The 20,525-nt window shown below is 42.1% G+C and overlaps 1 protein-coding gene across 1 annotated transcript; it reads left to right on the forward strand.

Moving 5' to 3' along the window:
- Window positions 1-1,988: 1,988 nt before the first annotated feature.
- On the forward strand, window positions 1,989-18,555 carry CDKN2C (cyclin dependent kinase inhibitor 2C). The gene is made up of 2 exons (XM_068239062.1): window positions 1,989-2,263; window positions 11,938-18,555. The coding sequence occupies exons 1-2, from the start codon at window positions 2,135-2,137 to the stop codon at window positions 12,307-12,309; spliced, it is 501 nt and encodes a 166-aa protein (XP_068095163.1). The 5' UTR covers window positions 1,989-2,134; the 3' UTR covers window positions 12,310-18,555.
- The last annotated feature ends 1,970 nt before the right edge of the window (window positions 18,556-20,525 follow it).

The raw sequence follows: 20,525 nt of genomic DNA on the forward strand, positions 1-20,525 counted from the left end.
CCTGCAGGGCTCCTCACCACTGGAGGTTGTAGAATCCACGACCTGAAGGCCAGACTCATCTCGCACGTGGGCGGAAAATACCCATTTCTAGGTTTCCCGTCTAATGACTTCCTTCCTGGATTGTGACATCTACACCCCCAAGCATGGGGGGGAACTTCCTCTGACGTTCAGCCCCAATCTCCTTTCAAAGAGTAAGTTCAGATTATTATTATAACTACTGTTCTTATTACTGGGCATCTGAGAGTGGAACTGGCAGGGTTGGGTAAGGCCAGCTGGATGACAATGGTAGCCACAACCGGAAAGTTGCGTTGTGTCACCCCAAGCTGGGAATGCTCTCCATAACGATCAGATCCATATTGGGGCACATTTTAGGTAAACTTCAATACCAGTTGCCCATGGCGACGGTAAACCCTGACTCGTTGCCATGGTGACTGTGCCACTTTAGGCTTCCCTTTCCCTCGCTCGATTTTCTCAATTTGACCCACTGTGATGAACCCAGAATGATAATTAGCATCGGATAGAAGGATAATTCAGAGCAATTGGAAAACTAGAATTGTGTGAAGACCTCCCTAGTATCTAAAGCCTGGTACACACTTTCAATTACGATTGACCAATCACTGACCAATTTTACCACCTCTATGTAGTATGAGGGTTTAACTACACAATCTGTTCCTAGTATTCAATATCTGCTGAGCCTCAAACTACATGGATGTAATAATATTGGTCAATGATTGGCTAATATTAATTGAAAGTGTGTACCAGGTTTACAAGACTGGCTATTTTTTATCAAGCAGCATTTTTCCCACCACTAGCTATTTTTATTATTGATTTATCAAACAATTTCCCCACCTTATCTATAATATTTATAGCGCACAGGAGCTTTTAGGGCCCAAGAAGAAGAAAAAAAATCAGGGTAACAAGCTGGATGTGGTGTAGGGAGGTTTGGGGTTATTGTTCTCCTGTTTTGAACTTGTTGGTTTGTCAGATGCTGGACAGCAATGTTATAGGAGCGGATTGTGAGATGAGGCTGGGGATGATGATCCCTTGATGTGCTAAGGTGGGATGGGGGGAGAGCAGAGGAAATGCTGTCGGTGGAGGGTAAGAATGGCATTGGAGGATGAGGATGGCACAGAAACACGGATTTAGTACAGCAGGATGAAGGGGGGAGGAGGTTGGCACAAGAATATGGAGGGAGAATGGGGGTGGGGGGATGGAGAGTAGGGGGGTGAGGATGGGGATGACATAGGAGGAAGGAGGGTTAGGATGGCACAATAATATGGAGGGAGGATGGCACAGGATAATGGATGGAGAGTAGGGGGATGAGGATGGCACAGGAGGGGTGTGGGGCACAGTAAGGAGAATGGAGAGGGGGATGAGGGCGGCACAGGAGGAAGGGTGAGGGTGGCACATAAGGATGAAGAGGGGGCACAGGACAATTGAGAAGTGGGGTGAGGGTGACACTGGAGGTTGAGGATGACACAGAAGAATGGTGAGTAGGTGGGTGAGATTGGTACAGGAGGAAGGGGGGGGGTCAGGCACAGGAGAATGGGCACAGGAGGATTGAGAGGGGGGTGAGGGTGGCACAGAAGGATGGTGAGAGGGGTGAGACTGGTGTGGGGGGGGGGGGCACAGGAAGGAGAATTGAGAGGGGGTGAGGGTGGCACAGAAGAATGGAGGGGGATGAGGATGACACAGGAGAATTGTGAGGTGGGGGAGGGGTGAGACTGGTACAGGAGGGCGGGTGGCACAGGGAGGAGGGGGCACAGGTGGATGGGGTGAGGCTGGATTAGGAGAATGGCGAGGAGGGATGAGGATGGCACGGGAGGGAGGAGAGAGAGGTTGAGGATGACACTGGAGAGTACGGATGAGGAGGAGGGGTGAGGATGACACTGGAGGATGAGGATGGCAGGGGATCAGCATGACGTAGCTGTCAGAAGGAAGCCGCCGAGCAGGAGGGGTGAGCGGCTGCTGGAAGGAGGGGGGGCTGCGGGGCTCTAAGCCTCATCACGTGTGCCCGGGAGTGGGCGGGGTTCTGGCAAGAAGTTTTTACGAGTATTTACTACGAACCCCCCATTATCCCGGCTGTCAGGCTGCTCTATGCCATGCCCCAGTAGCCCTGCGCCCGGGAGCCAGCATGGCAGAGAGCCTGGCCGACCTGATGTGCACGGCTGCTGCCCGGGGGGAGCTGGATCGCCTGGAGGAGCTGCTGCAATTATCGCCCGACGTGGATGCGACCAATCGCTTCGGCATGACAGCTCTGCAGGTGGGTGCACGGCGGCACTGGGCTAGGGAGAGAGAGGGGAGGGGGGCGCCAGAGCCTCAGCCCTCCTAACCTGCTGCACCTACATCAGGCCCTGCTGCCTGCCACAAGGGGTTAACAGCCCCCCAATTCATGGACTGTCGCTGGGGGGAGTGTGTGTGCGTATCAGGGGGGCGACAATGGCCGCCTTCCCACCATACATCTGTCACACCTCAAGAGGTGCCATGGCTGCTGCACCCCATATCCCAGCAAGTGCACCACCCAATCACCAGACCAGGGAGGGGGAGGGGGCTGCCAGCTTCCAAAACCGACTCACAATTATCAGAAACTTTATTTCAGCATCCCTGGCAGCTGGGAACACCCAGGATTGTCATTCCAAACTTCCAGGGAAGATTGGAGGGGATGGAAGTAGGGGTGCCATGTCAGCTATACAAGGGTGCAAAAATTAGGGTGCAAATTCTGGGGGTCCTCGGTGCTTCTGGGAGATAAAAAGATTTTAACCTTCAGAATATTATATAGGGAGATCTCACACAAGTCTTCATTTCACTGTAAATAAAAATAAAAAATCGAAATCTCTTTTTTATTGAGTTTATATAACCCCACCAACCTGCAGGCAAGTTTTGATCATTCAGTTTCCTAATTACACCTGAGCGAGAGAAGGCAGCCTGGACAGTCACTAATTATACATACTTATAGGTTATATGTTTATAAAGTCACGAATTCTGATTATGTATATAGAGTGTATCTATAAAGAACGGAGCACATGGCCCCCACGAGCCTATAGAGTATTCTAATGTATGTTTTCAAGCAATTTCATGTATATATATATATATATATATATATATATATATATATATATATATATATATATATATATATATATATATATATATATATATATATACACATATATATATATATAATTACACATGTACATATTACATTGTCTTAAATGCTTTAAAAATATACGTTAGGACTCCTGTGGGCCATGTGCTGAGGTCTTTTCGCTTCCTCAATCCAAAAAGGCGTTTGCACCAAGTTTCAAACAAAAACAATCAAAAGGGAGAAATCCACAATGTGAGCATATTTATATACAGAGAAGATTTTTATTCAACCTCAGTTGTGATGCTATATCTTATCTGTATGGCCGTTCCTGATCATATATAATATATACAGTGGAATCCCTTTATAGTAAACTCCAATAGACGAGGAAAAGAAGTTTACTTTATCAGAAGTTTACCATATCAGAATTGGTCATACATTGTGTAATTATATGGGACCTGATGACTGAGTTTACTATCTCCAGAGGTTTACTATATCAGAGTTTACTATAACTACTGCATTATATGAGGCTGTCTCCTATATTTATGGTTGTGCCTTATGATATATCTAAGGGGGGGGGGGGGGGGGTATTATATGATTTTTCTCGTCTTTCACTATAAACAATGATGCAATTACACAGGCCTTTCATTCTGACTGTACAACGTGCACCAGATCACATCAGCAAACCCCAGCCACTATCACAATGATGCTGTTTAGTTTGTTTTTTAGCAATCAGCATCAAAACTAGTCCAAAAATCATTGAGATGAGGTGAGGACAGCCCAGGCAGGGCAGGTGGGCCCGGGACAATACTGCTGTGTGTGTATGTGGGGGGGGGGGGGGGATTTCTTATTACTTTAGTAAAAGAAAGAGAAAAACAAAAGTTGTAAAAATCAGGTCGGAGATAGGCCTTGATGCAGGGGGGCTGAAGGTGACACTGTACATCGCACGTGTTACAGGCCCCACCCTGCAGTGATAGGGACCCTCTGATTGCTAATGTCACACCGGCTCCGGGAGGCAACAACAAGTCATTTATGTGTTGTTGTTAATATTATTAGTATTATTATTTGTACCGAGTTTAAAAGCCAGATGGTTGAATTGTATTAACTAACCCTATATTAAATGTACTAAATAGTATGAAGTACACCGAGGCAGGCACACATTTATATTCCACTATATACTGCAAAAAATGGATGCGCAAAGAGCATCTATAAAAATACATATATACGAATACAATAGCTGTCCTGCTGCCGTTACTTCCGGTGGAAATTAATAATTAACAGACTGGGATGACACATGTGAGTATACATGTGTCTATCTATCTATCTATCTATCTATCTATCTATCTATCTATCTATCTATCTATCTATCTATCTATCTATCTATCTATCCATCCATCCATCCATCCATCTATCTATCTATCTATCTATCTATCTATCTATATATATATACTTGCAAGTTATATCCTTTCAAAAAAAGAAAAGAAAATTACATAGAATTATTTCAATAAAAAAAAAATCAAAAACTGGATTATAAGGAGTACATTTGGGCCTTGGTGTATTGTTATTATGTACAGTTTTATTAAGGTGGGTTAGTGTGTTTGGTTACCCATAGATATTCTAAATACTATTATTTAGTATTTTATAGTCATTTAAAATGGAACACCACGGTTAGGTTGTATTTCATCACTGTTTTTCCCCTAGATAGCGTTTCATTTTTGAATTTCGCTACTTTGTAGCCTGTCATTCCTGCACCCAGACTGGGTTGAGCAGGTGGTGTTTGTGGAGGTATTTTGTACACTGAAGTTTTCCTATAACGAGGACTATAAAGAGGTGCTGCAGAGTGGTTCGGGCGCGCTGGGCAGGTGAATGGGGGCTCCTCAGATGAGGGGGCTTCCCTATCAGAGGGAGGGGGTGATGGTGCAGAATGCTTTTAGATGCGTTCTTCTTCTGCCTGGCAGGGCCGTGAGATTTAACCCTCTGGGATCTGGATTGGCTTTCCTGATTTGGGATGATGGATGATAAATGGCTGGGCCTGGGGAGACTGTTGTCACTGAGTCAGAGCCCATCTCCTCCGTAGGAGCTGCAGCAGACACACCTCAGCCTGCAGATAAGATCTGTGTGCTCAGGTGACATCAGCCTGTCTGCAGCCAGGACCAGAGCAGGGTGTGCCCAGCGCAGGGCCTAGGCAGGAGGATGGCATGGTGGGGGATGCTTGCCAGGGCAAATCGCACAGCACCACTCTGCTGCTACCTATCGATCCCCCCCCCCCCCCCCCCACACACACACACACACACACACATACACATACACTATATATATATGTCACACTCTCTCTCTCTCTCTCTCTCTCTCTCTCTCTCTCTCTCTCTCTCTCTCTCTCTCTCTCTCTCTCTCTCTCTCTCTATATATATATATATATATATATATATTTAAAGGAAAGGATTGGAAAAAATAATATAAAACTCATACAAAAATTGAGCACACTTGATACAGGTCTTACAGCTTCCAGGAGTTTGGATGGATTTTTTTTCATAATTTACATACGAAAACCTCTCCCGTGAGAAAAGTTACATTCGTCAATTTCTATATCCATACACACAAACAGACAGACAAACACACACGTCTATAAACGCTGCACGATTGCCATTATAGATGTAACTATACTCTGTGCAAAGGGTATATATACATACACACACACACATATATATATATATAACACGAGGATAAAGGAAGGATAATGGGTTATTTAATTAGGGCCAGGGTGTGCTATACAGCCTAGTGTGATCAGTGTTCCCTGCTTCTTTCACATTAATTGTTTATTAAATAATTAAATATTTGTTTTACAGCACCACGGTACATGCTGGAGGATAATAGATTAGTATTACCATTATTATACCAACAATGATTTGAAAACAAAAACAAAACAACACACAAAATACAAAAACACACACATCCGTCTGGGACTTTGTGCTTTAGCTAAAAGAAATGGTAATGTATATATTTATAAATTTATATATAAATAAATATATATATATATATATATATATATATATATATATATATATATATATATATATATATATATATATATATATATATATATATATTTATGAGCACACTTCCAAGTGCACCATCTTACAGGATCGTGCTGTTCGTGTACACAGGATTGCTTTTTTCCTCATTGCACTAATGCCGGCTGCATTATTATTGTCTGTAGGCTGGATGGGTGTCAGAAGACAAAAGATATATTTAAAATGTTAAGTTAGCAAATAAATGGTATCGCCCTTCTACAGAACTCCTCTGCTATTATTAATATTACACTATAATACGAGATAGAGTCCTTGTAGAGCTGGTGTGTGTGGTTAGGCCAGGCCTGCGCTGTTATTACTTTACTTGTATTTGAAAGGAAACAAAAACACAAATACGAGAGTGACTGAAGAAGAGACTCCTCATGCAGCATTCGGGGTGAACTACAAGAACCAGCATAACCTCCAGGCGTGCACCTGCAGAATGACGCCAGGATGTGGCGTGACATGTGCTGGGCTGGTCTGCAGCACACGTGGCATAGTCCCATATATATATATATATATATATATATATATATATATATATATATATATATATATATATATATATATATATAATTTATAATAAATAAATATAGGGTGCATAATAATACTGACAATGGTATACACTAAATACAGTACGTTGGTACAGAATACAGAATTGGTAGTCATATTGATTATAGTGACAAATATAATAAAATGTATTGGAGAGCCCTGCCCTTGTGAGCTTACAATCAGAAGGAATAGGGGAGGAAACAAGAGGTGGAGTGGTGTACAATATGTGTAGCTGGAGGCAGACAGTGTCTTTTTAGGATGGATATATCATGCACAGAATATTGTTTTCCCCCCAGATGCAGCCCACATGCCATTATAGATACGTAGCTGCTTCAGTTTATTTTTTGTGTGTATTTAATTGCAGCTATATAATTATATAATTCACATTAGCTATATAGTTAGCGACATATGATTGTTACTTGGTGTAACTGAATCTGGGGAATTTTTTTTCATATATCTTGGAGGATTCACATAAGCAATTTACACAACCATCTGTAACGCATAGAGATCCGCAGAGGAATCCTGTATATTCTTTTCATTTGCGTTCCTGCATGATAGGAGGTAGAGAGAGGGGGGGGGGGGGGGGGGGGCTAGAGAGAGAGATTAGATTACTTTTCACTCATCTCAGTGCTGTGTAAATTATAAGGCCTAGTGATGACACCAAACATATTTGTGTAATTGTAATTACGTGGTTGGTGCACTGCTTGTAAATAATGTTAATAAATTATCTGACTTCTAACCTTTTACAAGCCTAATACTTATGTACAGTACTCAGTGAGAACCTGTCATTATATTTATCAGCGTTATATGATAAATATACTTATGCTTTCTTCTTTTATCTGCATTGTATTGTTGTATCACTGGTGATGGAATTGAGGGTAACTACAGTCGATATCATACAGCAGGTGCTATAATATACAGGGTGCAGGGTTGTGAAGGATTCTGGGCTAGTGTGTGACATGCCTCCCTTATAGGATCTGACTCTGCACTCTGTGGGTTGCATGGCGATGTTCCCTCTGTGCTGCTGGCCCTGTGACTGTAATTTAATATGATGGATTACGTAATTAGTACATAATGTAATAAGATACAGCGATCTCTCACCAGCCCTCTATCATGTAATGGAGTGCTCTCTATATCATGCATGTCACCCCCTCTGTGATAATACTATGCCATGTCACACCCTCTGTGATGTAATATAATGCATTGCCCTCTATGTCATGTCACCCCTCTGTGATGTAATATTATGCCTCTCTATGCCATGTCACCCCTCTGTGGTGTAATATTATGCCTCTCTATGCCATGTCACCCCTCTGTGATGTAATATTATGCCTCTCTATGCCATGTCACCCCTCTGTGGTGTAATATTATGCCTCTCTATGCCATGTCACCCCTCTGTGATGTAATATTATGCCTCTCTATGTCATGTCACCCCTCTGTGGTGTAATATTATGCCTCTCTATGCCATGTCACCCCTCTGTGATGTAATATTATGCCTCTCTATGCCATGTCACCCCTCTGTGGTGTAATATTATGCCTCTCTATGTCATGTCACCCCTCTGTGATGTAATATTATGCCTCTCTATGTCATGTCACCCCTCTGTGGTGTAATATTATGCCTCTCTATGCCATGTCACCCCTCTGTGATGTAATATTATGCCTCTCTATGCCATGTCACCCCTCTGTGATGTAATATGCCTCTCTATGTCATGTCACCCCTCTGTGATGTAATATTATGCCTCTCTATGCCATGTCACCTCTCTGTGATGTAATATGCCTCTCTACAGTATGCCTTGTCACCCCTCTGTGATGTAATATTATGCCTCTCTATGCCATGTCACCCCTCTGTGATGTAATATTATGTCTCTCTATGTCATGTCACCCCTCTGTGATGTAATATTATGCCTCTCCATGTCATGTCACCCCTCTGTGATGTAATATGCCTCTCTATGCCATGTCACCCCTCTGTGGTGTAATATTATGCCTCTCTATGTCATGTCACCCCTCTGTGATATAATATTATGCCTCTCTATGTCATGTCACCCCTCTGTGATGTAATATGCCTCTCTATGCCATGTCACCCCTCTGTGATGTAATATTATGCCTCTCTATGTCATGTCACCTCTCTGTGATGTAATATGCCTCTCTACAGTATGCCTTGTCACCCCTCTGTGATGTAATATTATGCCTCTCTATGCCATGTCACCCCTCTGTGATGTAATATTATGTCTCTCTATGTCATGTCACCCCTCTGTGATGTAATATTATGCCTCTCTATGTCATGTCACCCCTCTGTGATGTAATATGCCTCTCTATGCCATGTCACCCCTCTGTGGTGTAATATTATGCCTCTCTATGTCATGTCACCCCTCTGTGATATAATATTATGCCTCTCTATGTCATGTCACCCCTCTGTGATGTAATATGCCTCTCTATGCCATGTCACCCCTCTGTGATGTAATATTATGCCTCTCTATGTCATGTCACCTCTCTGTGATGTAATATTATGTCTCTCTATGTCATGTCACCCCTCTGTGATGTATTATTATGCCTCTCTATGCCATGTCACCCCTCTGTGATGTAATATGCCTCTCTATGTCATGTCACCCCTCTGTGATGTAATATTATGCCTCTCTATGTCATGTCACCTCTCTGTGATGTAATATTATGCCTCTCTATGGCATGTCACCCCTCTGTGATGTAATATTATGCCTCTCTATATCATGTCACCCCTCTGTGATGTAATATTATGCCTCTCTATGCCATGTCACCCCTCTGTGATGTAATATTATGTCTCTCTATGTCATGTCACCCCTCTGTGATGTAATATGCCTCTCTATGCCATGTCACCCCTCTGTGATGTAATATTATGCCTCTCTATGCCATGTCACCCCTCTGTGATGTAATATCATGCCTCTCTATGGCATGTCACTCCTCTGTGATGCAATATTATGCCTCTCTATGTCATGTCACCCCTATGTGATGTAATATTATGCCTCTCTATGTCATGTCACCCCTCTGTTATGTAATATTATGTCTCTCTATGTCATGTTACCCCTCTGTGATGTAATATTATGTCATGTCACCCCTCTGTGATGTAATATTATGCCTCTCTGCCATGTCACCCCTCTGTGGTGTAATATTATGCCTCTCTATGCCATGTCACCCCTCTGTGATGTAATATAATGCCTCTTTATGTCATGTCACCCCTCTGTGATGTAATATGCCTCTTTATGCCATGTCACCCCTCTGTGATGTAATATTATGCCTCTGTATGCCATGTCACCCCTCTGTGATATTAAATGCCTCTCTGTGCCATGTCACCCCTCTGTGATGTAATATGCCTCTTTATGCCATGTCACCCCTCTGTGATGTAATATTATGCCTCTGTATGCCATGTCACCCCTTTGTGATGTAATATGCCTCTCTATGTCATGTCACCCCTTTGTGATGTAATATGCCTCTCTATGCCATGTCACCCCTCTGTGATGTAATATGCCTCTTTATGCCATGTCACCCCTCTGTGATGTGATATTATGTCTCTCTATGCCATGTCACCCCTTTGTGATGTAATATGCCTCTCTATGTCATGTCACCCCTCTGTGATGTAATATTATGTCTCTCTATGTCATGTCACCCCTCTGTGATGTAATATTATGCCTCTCTATGTCATGTCACCCCTCTGTGATGTAATATTATGCCTCTCTATGTCATGTCACCCCTCTGTGATGTAATATTATGTCTTGTCACCCCTCTGTGATGTAATATTATGCCTCTCTATGCCATGTCACCCCTCTGTGATGTAATAGGATGCATTGCTCTCTATGCCATGTCACCCCTCTCTGATGTAGTATTATGCCTCTCTATATCATGTCACCCCTCTGTGATGTAATATAATGCCTCTTTATGTCATGTCACCCCTCTGTGATGTAATATGCCTCTCTATGCCATGTCACTCCTCTGTGATGTAATATTATGCCTCTCTATGCCATGTCACCCCTCTGTGATGTAATATAATGCCTCTTTTTGTCATGTCACCCCTCTGTGATTTAATATGCCTCTCTATGCCATGTCACCCCTCTGTGATGTAATATTATGCCTCTCTATATCATGTCACCCCTCTGATGTAATATTATGCCTCTGTATGCCATGTCACCCTCTGTGATGTAATATGCCTCTCTATGCCATGCCACCCCTCTGTGATGTAATATTATGTCTCTTTATGTCATGTCACCCCTCTGTGATGCAATATGATGCATTGCTCGCTCTCTATGTCATGTCACCCCTCTGTGATGTAATATAATGCATTGCTCTCTATGTCATGTCACCCCTCTGTGATGTAATATGATGCATTGCTCTCTATGTCATGTCATCCCTCTGTGATGCAATATGATGCATTGCTCTCTATGTCATGTCACCCCTCTGTGATGTAATATTATGCAGCCATTGCTCTCTATGTCATGTCCCCCGATATAATGGCATTCACGCTGGATGTGACGTCGCCTGTGTTGTATGATGTAATATGATGCAGTGGTCTCGATATCGCCTTCCATGACTTAATATTATGCGATCTGACCCTAACATGATGCAATAGGAGGCATTGGTTTCTATGTGATTTAAAATATATGATGTAATAGGATACAACGGTCTTTATATGATACCAGAGTCCTATTTGTGGTGTCACCCTTATATGTTGTAACATTATGTTTTGCTTTTTATGTGATATATGATGCATGTGATGTCACCCTAATATGTTATAATAGGATGCATTGGTCTGGTCTCTATAATGTCACTCTTGTATAATGTAATAGGATGTATTGCTCTTTATATGATGTCACCTTTGTATGATGTAATAGGATGCATTGCTCTCTATACGATATCACCCTTGTATGATGTAATAAGATGCATTGCTCTTTATATTAAGTCACCCTTATAAGACGTAATAGGATCTACATGATGTCACCCTTGTATGATGTAATAGGATGCATTGCTCTCTATATTGTGTCACCCTCGTATGACGTAATAGCATGTGTATGATGTCACCCTTGTATGATGTAATAGGATGCATTGCTCTTTATATTGTGTCACCCTTATAAGACGTAATAGGATCTGCATGATGTCATCCTTGTATGATGTAATAGGATGTGTATGATGTCACCCTTGTATGAAATAATAGGATGCATTGCTCCAGTCTCTATAGTGTCTGGTCTCTAATCCCCCCTGCTCTGCCCCCTGCAGGTCATGCGCCTGGGATGCCCGGCCATTGCCAGCCTGTTGCTCAGGAGGGGAGCAGACCCCAATCGGCAGGACCCCTCCGGCTTCTCCGTGCTGCACGACACTGCCCGAGCCGGCTTCTGCGACACCATGAGGGTCCTGCTGGACCACCGAGCTGATGTCAACCTGCAGGACCACCAGGGTAACACCGCCCTGCACCTGGCAGCTAAGGAGGGTCACCTGCCCATGGTCCAGATCCTGGTGCTGCACCCGGACACCCAGGTGGGCTACAGGAACCAGAACGGGAACACCCCCTACGACGTGGCCAATGGGTTCGGCAGGGAGCGGGTGGTGCAGTGGTTGCACGGTATTGCCCAGCCAGGGGTACACCAGTAGTGGCAGCTGCAAGGGGCGCCTCCTTCCACCAGGACTGCTCAGCCAGGGGTACGCCAGTGGAGGCATCTGCAAGGGGCGCCACCCTGTCTCCTTCCACCAGGACTGCAGAGAGTGTACAGAACAAAGCTACTCGGTCCGATCTGTACCACCTGCCCTGTGAAAAGGACATTGTGGGCCACATTCCTGCAAATGTGATTTGTATCTTCAAGGGGGGAGGGGGGTAATGAGTTTTGTAGCAAAAGAAAAGACAGTTTATAGGGGGCTGTCTAGGTGAATGCACTATGATGGGGGAGGGGTCCCCTCAAACACTGCCAGATGGATTGCTGTACTGTCTGGTCTTACAATCTTCTCACTTTGCTAATAGCTAATCCTATTCACTGCTGCCCTCATGATTCCACAACCTCATCCTCTCCTCTTCCTGTCTTCTGAGGGGGGGGGGGGGGGGCTACTATAGGAGATATGTACAGAACAGAAGCCCATTAAGGTACCCATACATCTAGCGACCATGTGATTCAATAATTATTATCGAATCAGATGAAAATCATCGATTAACGATGCAACCAGTTTCATGCCAAGCATGTCGATCAGATATGCTGCAAGATGTTGGGCCGTCGTGGTCAATCGGGTGCGCGGAGTAAACGGCGAGCAATATTGGGACAAGCGACAAAACGCCCAGCGCTGTTTCCTTAGTGTATTAATGTACTTATAGATGTGTGCATTTATACATTACTTGTCCTGTGTCGCGGTGCCCGTCCATCTCCCGAATCCACCGCTCTTCTGTTATAGCCTTATACGACTGACTTAAAGGACACATCCGAGCAGCATATAAACACAAAAATCTACTTACCTAGGGCTTCCTCCAGCCCCTTGCAGCCGTGCTATGCTCTCGCCACAGTTTTGCTCCCCGCCGCTGGCCCGGGGTCTCCTCCGGTGCGAGATGCCTACTACGCCTGTGCGAGCAGCTCTTGGAGTCGCGCTGACATCATCCGGACTGTACTGTGCAGGAACAGTAGTTCTGTGCCTGCGCAGTATAGTCCGAATGACGTCATCGCAACTCCGAGAGCCGCTCACTGAGGCGCAGTAGATGCCGACCTGGTGAGGTCAGCATCTGCACCGGAGGGGATCGGAAGGAGCTGCGGTGAGGGCACAGGACGGCAGCCAGTAAAATGTCACTGTTATTTGCAGTAGGTTGTACAAATCTTAGAGATCTGACAGGCTTTAGACAAGTCCATCTGCTCATGAGGGATTCTCAGGGTTCTACTTACAAAAGCACTTACTGAACGGCAGCTGTTCAGTCAAACTGCCAAAAAAATGTGCATAGCAATAAGGTAGAGACAAGAAACAGGCACTACAATCGCTAGTGCACTGCTTTGGGGACAATACAATGGATGCTTACGAGGATACAGGACTGCGTAGTGCACAGCAATTGGGGCGTGCTCAAACCCATAAAGAAAAAAACATCTTCAAGTATAAATGTGTAGAGAAAAAATAGGTTGGCACATGCGGCATTGCACATATAAAACAGCTTTTATTGAATCCAAATAGTGTAAAAACAAATGTATTTCATGTAGCAAGTCGATCCTACCCAGTCCTTTGATGCTGTGGGGCGAAGTGGGAGCGGAGGGTGACAAAAGAATGTGCATGCGAGCAGAGGCGCTCACTAATAATACAATATTTATTGTACAATCTTACCAAATCTAGGCAGTAGTTGGGTAAACTGTGTGAATGTACTTTCGATACTTCAGGGTAATCCCTCATATTACACAGAAGTGCTAAGCTTGTACAATAAAGTGGGCACCTTTAGGAAGTCGGACGGCATCTTTGGATAGGTCCATTCCAAGGCCTGCTTTTTCTAAAGAATATTGAAAATGCTGAGAATCCCCCATGCTGAAATGGAGTAGTCCAAAACCTGTCAGATTTCTACTACCTCCTGTAAGTGACAGTAACATAGGAGAAAGGTAATTTATGGTGCGTTTTACTCCGGGAGAAACATATTTCTTATAGTATGTCTACACGTGTATTTTAAATTTTACAATTTTTGTTTCCGATAGTCAGTGTTGCTTGCGAATTTTCGCTAAAGTGATTCTTGCATCGAAAAAACTATTTTTGTTTTCTGAAAAATTTCATGAAAATAGTTTATATTTTCAAATTTTTCACGAAAATACAAAAAATAAATAAATCAATATTTGTACTGCAAAAATAATATTTTTACCATGGAAGCGTGAAAAATCTATATTTTTTACCTCAAAAATTAGCAAAAAAGTGCAAAAAAACACTGAATTGCGATGTAAATGCAGGTCCGATTATGCATAATCTTGCACCAAAATTCACAATTACGAAACAAAATCGCAATGTAAAATTTTGGGTAAAATCTTAATTAATTTTGTTTGTAGGCGTAATCAGGAGCCGTAATTTTGCGTAATTTTGTACCGCCTGTAGCGGTTAATAGCGAAGCCCCCATACATAAGATCATCACCAAAATTGCTACGTATGTTAAAGTGGACCTGAACTCTTGTACAGGACAGAAGGGAAACCCAGAGAAATGCACCCTTTATGTATTTAAAGAGTTTAGCCTGTCTAATTCCCCCTCATCTGTGATTAATCATAAGGTGTAATTTAATCCCTCAGCTGTGTCAGCTGACTGCCACGGCAGAGAGTTAATTTGTAAACACAGGATGTTAACAATATGTCTGCTTCCATAAAATCAGGAAGTAGACACACTGCAGATTTATTGCAGGCTTTGTATTAGCTGTAACAAAGAAATGTTTTTCTTTTAAGGGTATTATGCTCTTGCTTATCTTAGTTCAGGTCCTTAGTTCTTAATTCAGGTCCACTTTAAAGGGAATAGTGGGAAAAATAGGCCAGACAATTTTTTTCAAAAAGCCCTTGTAGTTTTTGAGAAAAACGATTTAAAAAATGCAAAGGAAAAATGTTTTGTTTTTTTAAAACTGTCATTTTTTGGGGGGTTAAAAAACATTTTTCTTTTGTATTTTAAAAATTCTTCAAAACTACAAGATCTTTTTGAAAAATGTAATATTTTTACATAGCAATATTGGTGACAATGGCATGTATGGTGACTTTGCTATAAAATTACACATAATTACGAATAGATTACACAAAATCAGTTGACTGTCCTAGTTTATGACCATCACTACATGTGAACGAGGCATGGTTTTGAAATCCATTTTGATGTGTCGCAGTCGTATCACAATGGATTCAGTGTGAACTGTGTGCAGCGCAGACATTGCACCACCCACAGTGTGAATTCAGCCTAACTTCCTGTTTGGCTTTCACTGGCCCAATGCCAACCTGCCAACAATTTGCATTCAGTTTGCATGCCAGGTTGAATCGTCAGCCTCTTATTGACCGTGAGGGCTGGAACCCACAAGAGCGTTTTTTTGAGCATTTTGGCAGCGCTGCGATACGCTAGCGTTTTGCCAAAACGCTCAGCTGATGTTAATGGATGGGGCAACTTCCACAGGAGCGTTTGCGTTTCCCAGAAACGCAAACGCAGGACCTGCAGCATTTTGGGAGCGTTAGCGCTTCAATGTAAAGTATTGAAACGCTAGCAGAAACGCTCAGCAAAACCTAAACTGAGCGGTTTTGCTAGCGTTTTGCGGTTCAGCACACTGTAACAAAATTAAAAATAATTCACAGGACCAATCAGGATAAAAACGTGAAACGCAAAACGCTACACAACCGCTGAGGAAAAAAATACACTGTTGCAAAACGCGACCGAAAACTCGCATGAATCCGCTTGCAAACCGCTCATGCAAAACGCTAGCGGTTGCGTTTTGCGTTTGCGGATTTCAGTGGGTTCCAGGCCTGAGGGCTGGTTCACACCGAGGCATTTTTCAGGAGCATTTCGGCGCGTTTCTGTTCGCCTGTGGTCAGCAGAGCGCTGTGACAATGTTTCACTATGGGACCATTCTCACGGCAGTCTTTGTGATTTGCATAAGTCTCACTAATGCTGCATGCAGCATTTTGTAAGCGACCACACTGTGATTCGCATTCCCACGAAGGATAATCCAAAAGCGCAATGTAGCCAGACTATTCCCTCCTAGAGTTGCCACCTCCAACTCCCATTCCCATCTGTGCCAACAGCTAATGCAGAGGAACTGGAACAGCTCTGGCGAAAACAGTGACGCAGTTGCCCTTAGCAAGCAATCCGCTTTTATACTTAAAGAGGAACTCCAGCCTAAACAAACAAACTGTCATTAAGTTACATTAGTTATGTTAATTAAAATAGATAGGTTATATAATCTCTTACCCACCCTGTTTTAAAATAACAGGCAAATGTTTGATTTCATGAGTGCAGCCATCTTTTTGGTTGAAAGGAGGTGACAGGGAGCATGAGACACAGTTCCAACTGTCCTGTGTCCTGATCACCCCTCCCAGTTGCTAGGCAACGTGAATAACAACATAGGAAATCACATCATGCTCTGCACAGCATCAGGGAAAAAAAAGCCCGGGCTTTTTTTTCTTTGATGGGTGGAGCTTAGCTAAAAATGCAGCTAAAAATGATGCTTTGGTAAGAAAAACAAAGTTCTGATGCTGTGAAACTGTTAAAGAAACACCAAGCCTTTTCAGTTCTGCTGAGTAGATTTTTAGTCCGAAGGTTCACTTTAATTCAACTGTAAAAAAGAGTTTCACTTACCTGAGGCTTCTACCAGCCCCCGGCAGGCGTCTACGACAACTGGCCAGTCGCCAAGCCACTGTGCCTGTGCGTCCCTGGCTGCGTGTATCCTTGCTCTCGCTGACGTCGCTGTCCTGTGCATGCGCAGAAAGAGAAATATCATACTGCACATGCGCAGGATGGGGACGTCGGCGAGAGTGAGGACGCGCACGGCCAGAGCCGTGCAGGTGCAGTACCGATAACAAAACTTAGCCGCTGCAGGGGACCAGAGCATCGTTCCATGTCGTTGAGGGCAGTACGGATACAGGGGCTGGTAGAAGTTCCTGGTAAGTGAAACTCTTTTTTTTTTTTTTAATTACGGTTTCCTTTAAAGGACCACTATTGCAAAAAAAATTGTAAACCTTAGAGTACATTTTTATTAAAACTCAATTTCTCCCAGAGTGAAATGCTCTACAAATTACTTTTCTCCCATGTTGCTGTCACTTACAGTAGGTAGTTTAAATCTGATTTGACAGGTTTTGGACCAATCCATTCCCTTATGGGGGAGCCTCAGTATCTTTTTTATTCTTTACAAAATCTCTCCCTAGAAAAGATCTATACAAAGATGTTGGTCAGCCTCCACCACTGTTTTGGCAGTTGCACAGGGCAACAGCTGTTCAGTATAGGAGTGCTTATAAAAATAAGGAAATTCCCAAGAATCGCCCATGAAGAGATGGACTAGTCCAAAACCTGTTAGCTATATCAGGATATTATAAGTGACAGTGATGTAAAAAAAAAAATACAGTGTATTTTTTTTAAACAAATGAACATTTTATCCAAATGCATACCATAACTATGTTTTTTGAATTTCACAATTTTTTCATGAAAGTGGCCCTTCAACTTCCCAGGAAAAGAAAAGGTGTTATCTTCCCTTGTCCCCTTTGCAGAACGTTTTTGTGCTTCCTATTGTATAGTTATCTTTAGCTTTGCTTATCCCTTCTGTTTCTTTATTCCCAGCTAAACACACAAAACCCTCCCTTTTTATACCAATTTCCTACAACCTAGGAATTAACTGGGAGTCTATCTCCATGGCAACCCTTCTGAGATGCGCTCTGATGGCAGCAATTGTCAGTACTCTGAAGAAGAGGTCTGTGCACCTCGAAACGAGTTTTTTTTTTTTGGCTTATAAACTTTTTTTCTGAATTCTTTGCTGTCCAGTAAAGGGATGAAGTGGATAGAGCCATATACATTTCTTTTGTTTTGTTGTTTTTCTTTTAGTTTTGTTTAACCCCTGTATTGTTTTAACCATCCCCACACATGCTTGTCAGCTTGGCAATTTGATTGTGAACTGGGAAGGGGGAATGCGGCTCCGCTGTCCAATACAGTTCAGCAAACCTCCCCCGTGATTTTTTTCCCCTAAATTGTATTTTATATATCCTATAATAGGTCAACTTTTAGTCATTCTCCACTTCCTGTGATGAAAATGACATCTGTCTCACTGCTTCGTCTTCTGTAGCCTTTCACGAAGTATTGTCAATATTATTTGTGTCCATATCTTAAAATAAATATATATTTTCTCCTTGCCTGAAGTCCTGTATTGCGATGCTGCATTAAATAATGATTGCACTAAGTATGAGGAGTGTGAGTTTGTTATTTCCATTTCGTGAATGATAATATCATTGTAATAAAAAAAACTTTTTTTTTAATTATTTTATAATTACAGGGTTTTTTTTTTTTAGGTACAAGTAACTAACATTAATGTTTTCACTTAGTGGAAAGTAGCAAAAACAAAAAAAACCACTGTATAAGTTGCTGTATTGCTCTTCAAAGGCCCGGAGACAAAGGTATTTGTGGTTGTATACATTATTAAGAATATATATATCATTTTTAAAATTGTATTTTCTGTTGAATAATACACTGGATGGTAGGCCAGCCCTCTGCATTCCCAATCATCAAATCGCTGGTCGATAAAAATCGTTACTGACTAATAGGCTGAACAATTTCTCTGCAGATGTAGATAATAAATGTATGAAAAATCACAACAAAAAGTTGTTTCGTTTTAAATTCAGATCCAACAATTTGATGAAATCTGGCTGAAAAAAGTATTAATAATGACAACACTATATAGAGATAAACTCGCCCTGAATACAATATATTATTATTATTTACAGTTTCCTGCCACGTATTTTTGTTGTTTTTATTCGGTGAATAGATTGTCTTTTCTGGCCATTTAGATATCAGTGTATTCTGGGGGGTCTAATTCTTGTGCACTTGGGGTGTCATGTGTGTTTGTTCTCAATGCTTCACAGTACTTTTATATCTATTTATTTATCTAACATTGCTCTAAGCAGAACCATCAACTTCCACCGTGTTGTACAATCAGTAACACAAGTAAAATAAAAAGTGCAAATAGTTTGAATAAAGAGTGCAGTTTCAATCAAGATACACATATAAATGTGTGTGAAACCAAGACATACGTATATGTGTGAGAGTGTGAGTGTGTATAGATAGACGCATGTGTTATTAATAATTGTGTGTGTGTATTTGTGTATAGCTAGGTGAGTATGTGTGTGTGTAATTAATACAAATGTTTATGTGTGTGTTAGTAGTAATAAAATGAGCATTTGCGTATAGAGTATATTGTGTGTGTGTGTGTGTGTGTGTGTGTGTGTGTAGTGTGTGTGTGTGTGTGTGTAGTGTGTGTGTAGTGTGTGTGTGTGTGTGTGTGTATGTATGTGTATGTATGTATGTGTGTGTGTGTATATATATATATATATATATGTGGTGTGTATATATGTGGTGTGTGTGTGTCATTAAGTACATATATGCATAGAAATGTGTATGTAATTTAGTATATCTATGTTTACAGATGTGTGTGTGTGTGTAATTCTAAGCACATATATGTATATGTGTGATACATAGATATGTGTGTGTGATTAATTAGCATATGTAAGTATATGTGTATATAGATGTATGTATGTAATGTGTGTGTAATTCATAGGAATATAAATGTATATGTGTATATGATTAATAAGTACATAACGGTATATAGACGTGTGTGTATTAGCAGTGGTATATAGACAGATACTGCACACACCCATCTATGTCGAGAATTTTATCTGAAATTGTTTAGCATGGAAAATGCAGGTCAACACGTGAGATTTACGTCCGACTATTTTATTAAACTAACGAGATAATGATCATTGATAAACTGTCCTGTGTTTATGTCAGACGCAAAGCTGGGTAGAGATAATACTAATAACTCCCTAAACCTGTCTGAGTTGTTTGAAAATACATATTTAGCCCCCCCCCCCCCACCCCCACTCCTGTTGGATAATATTGTACAGCTGTATAATATTAGATGTACGATATTCCCTATACTCACCTCTCAGCAGTGTATCGCAGCACGGTGCTCCCCGATGCACCCCTCCTCTCATGTTTAGCTATAAATCCCCCCCATTGAGTCAGTCCTGCCTTTGCCGATTCATATTCTCCGTGTTTCATTTGCAGACACATCAGTCAGATAAGTTCAGTTTTTGATCAGCTAAAGCCCTTTCTGTTTCCTGTTTTGGTTTGTATTTTATGTGGCTGTTTATAAACT

Source organism: Hyperolius riggenbachi, chromosome 6, assembly GCF_040937935.1.
Source record: "Hyperolius riggenbachi isolate aHypRig1 chromosome 6, aHypRig1.pri, whole genome shotgun sequence".
Classification (NCBI taxonomy): Eukaryota; Metazoa; Chordata; class Amphibia; order Anura; family Hyperoliidae; genus Hyperolius; species Hyperolius riggenbachi.

What these genes read in the sequence shown, in the direction of transcription:
- CDKN2C (XM_068239062.1), top strand. Translation starts at nt 2,135, where the DNA reads ATGGCAGAGAGCCTGGCCGACCTGATGTGCACGGCTGCTGCCCGGGGG. An exon ending in TCGGCATGACAGCTCTGCAG is followed by an intron (nt 2,264 to 11,937) that starts GTGGGTGCACGG and finishes TGCCCCCTGCAG; the next exon opens with GTCATGCGCCTGGGATGCCC.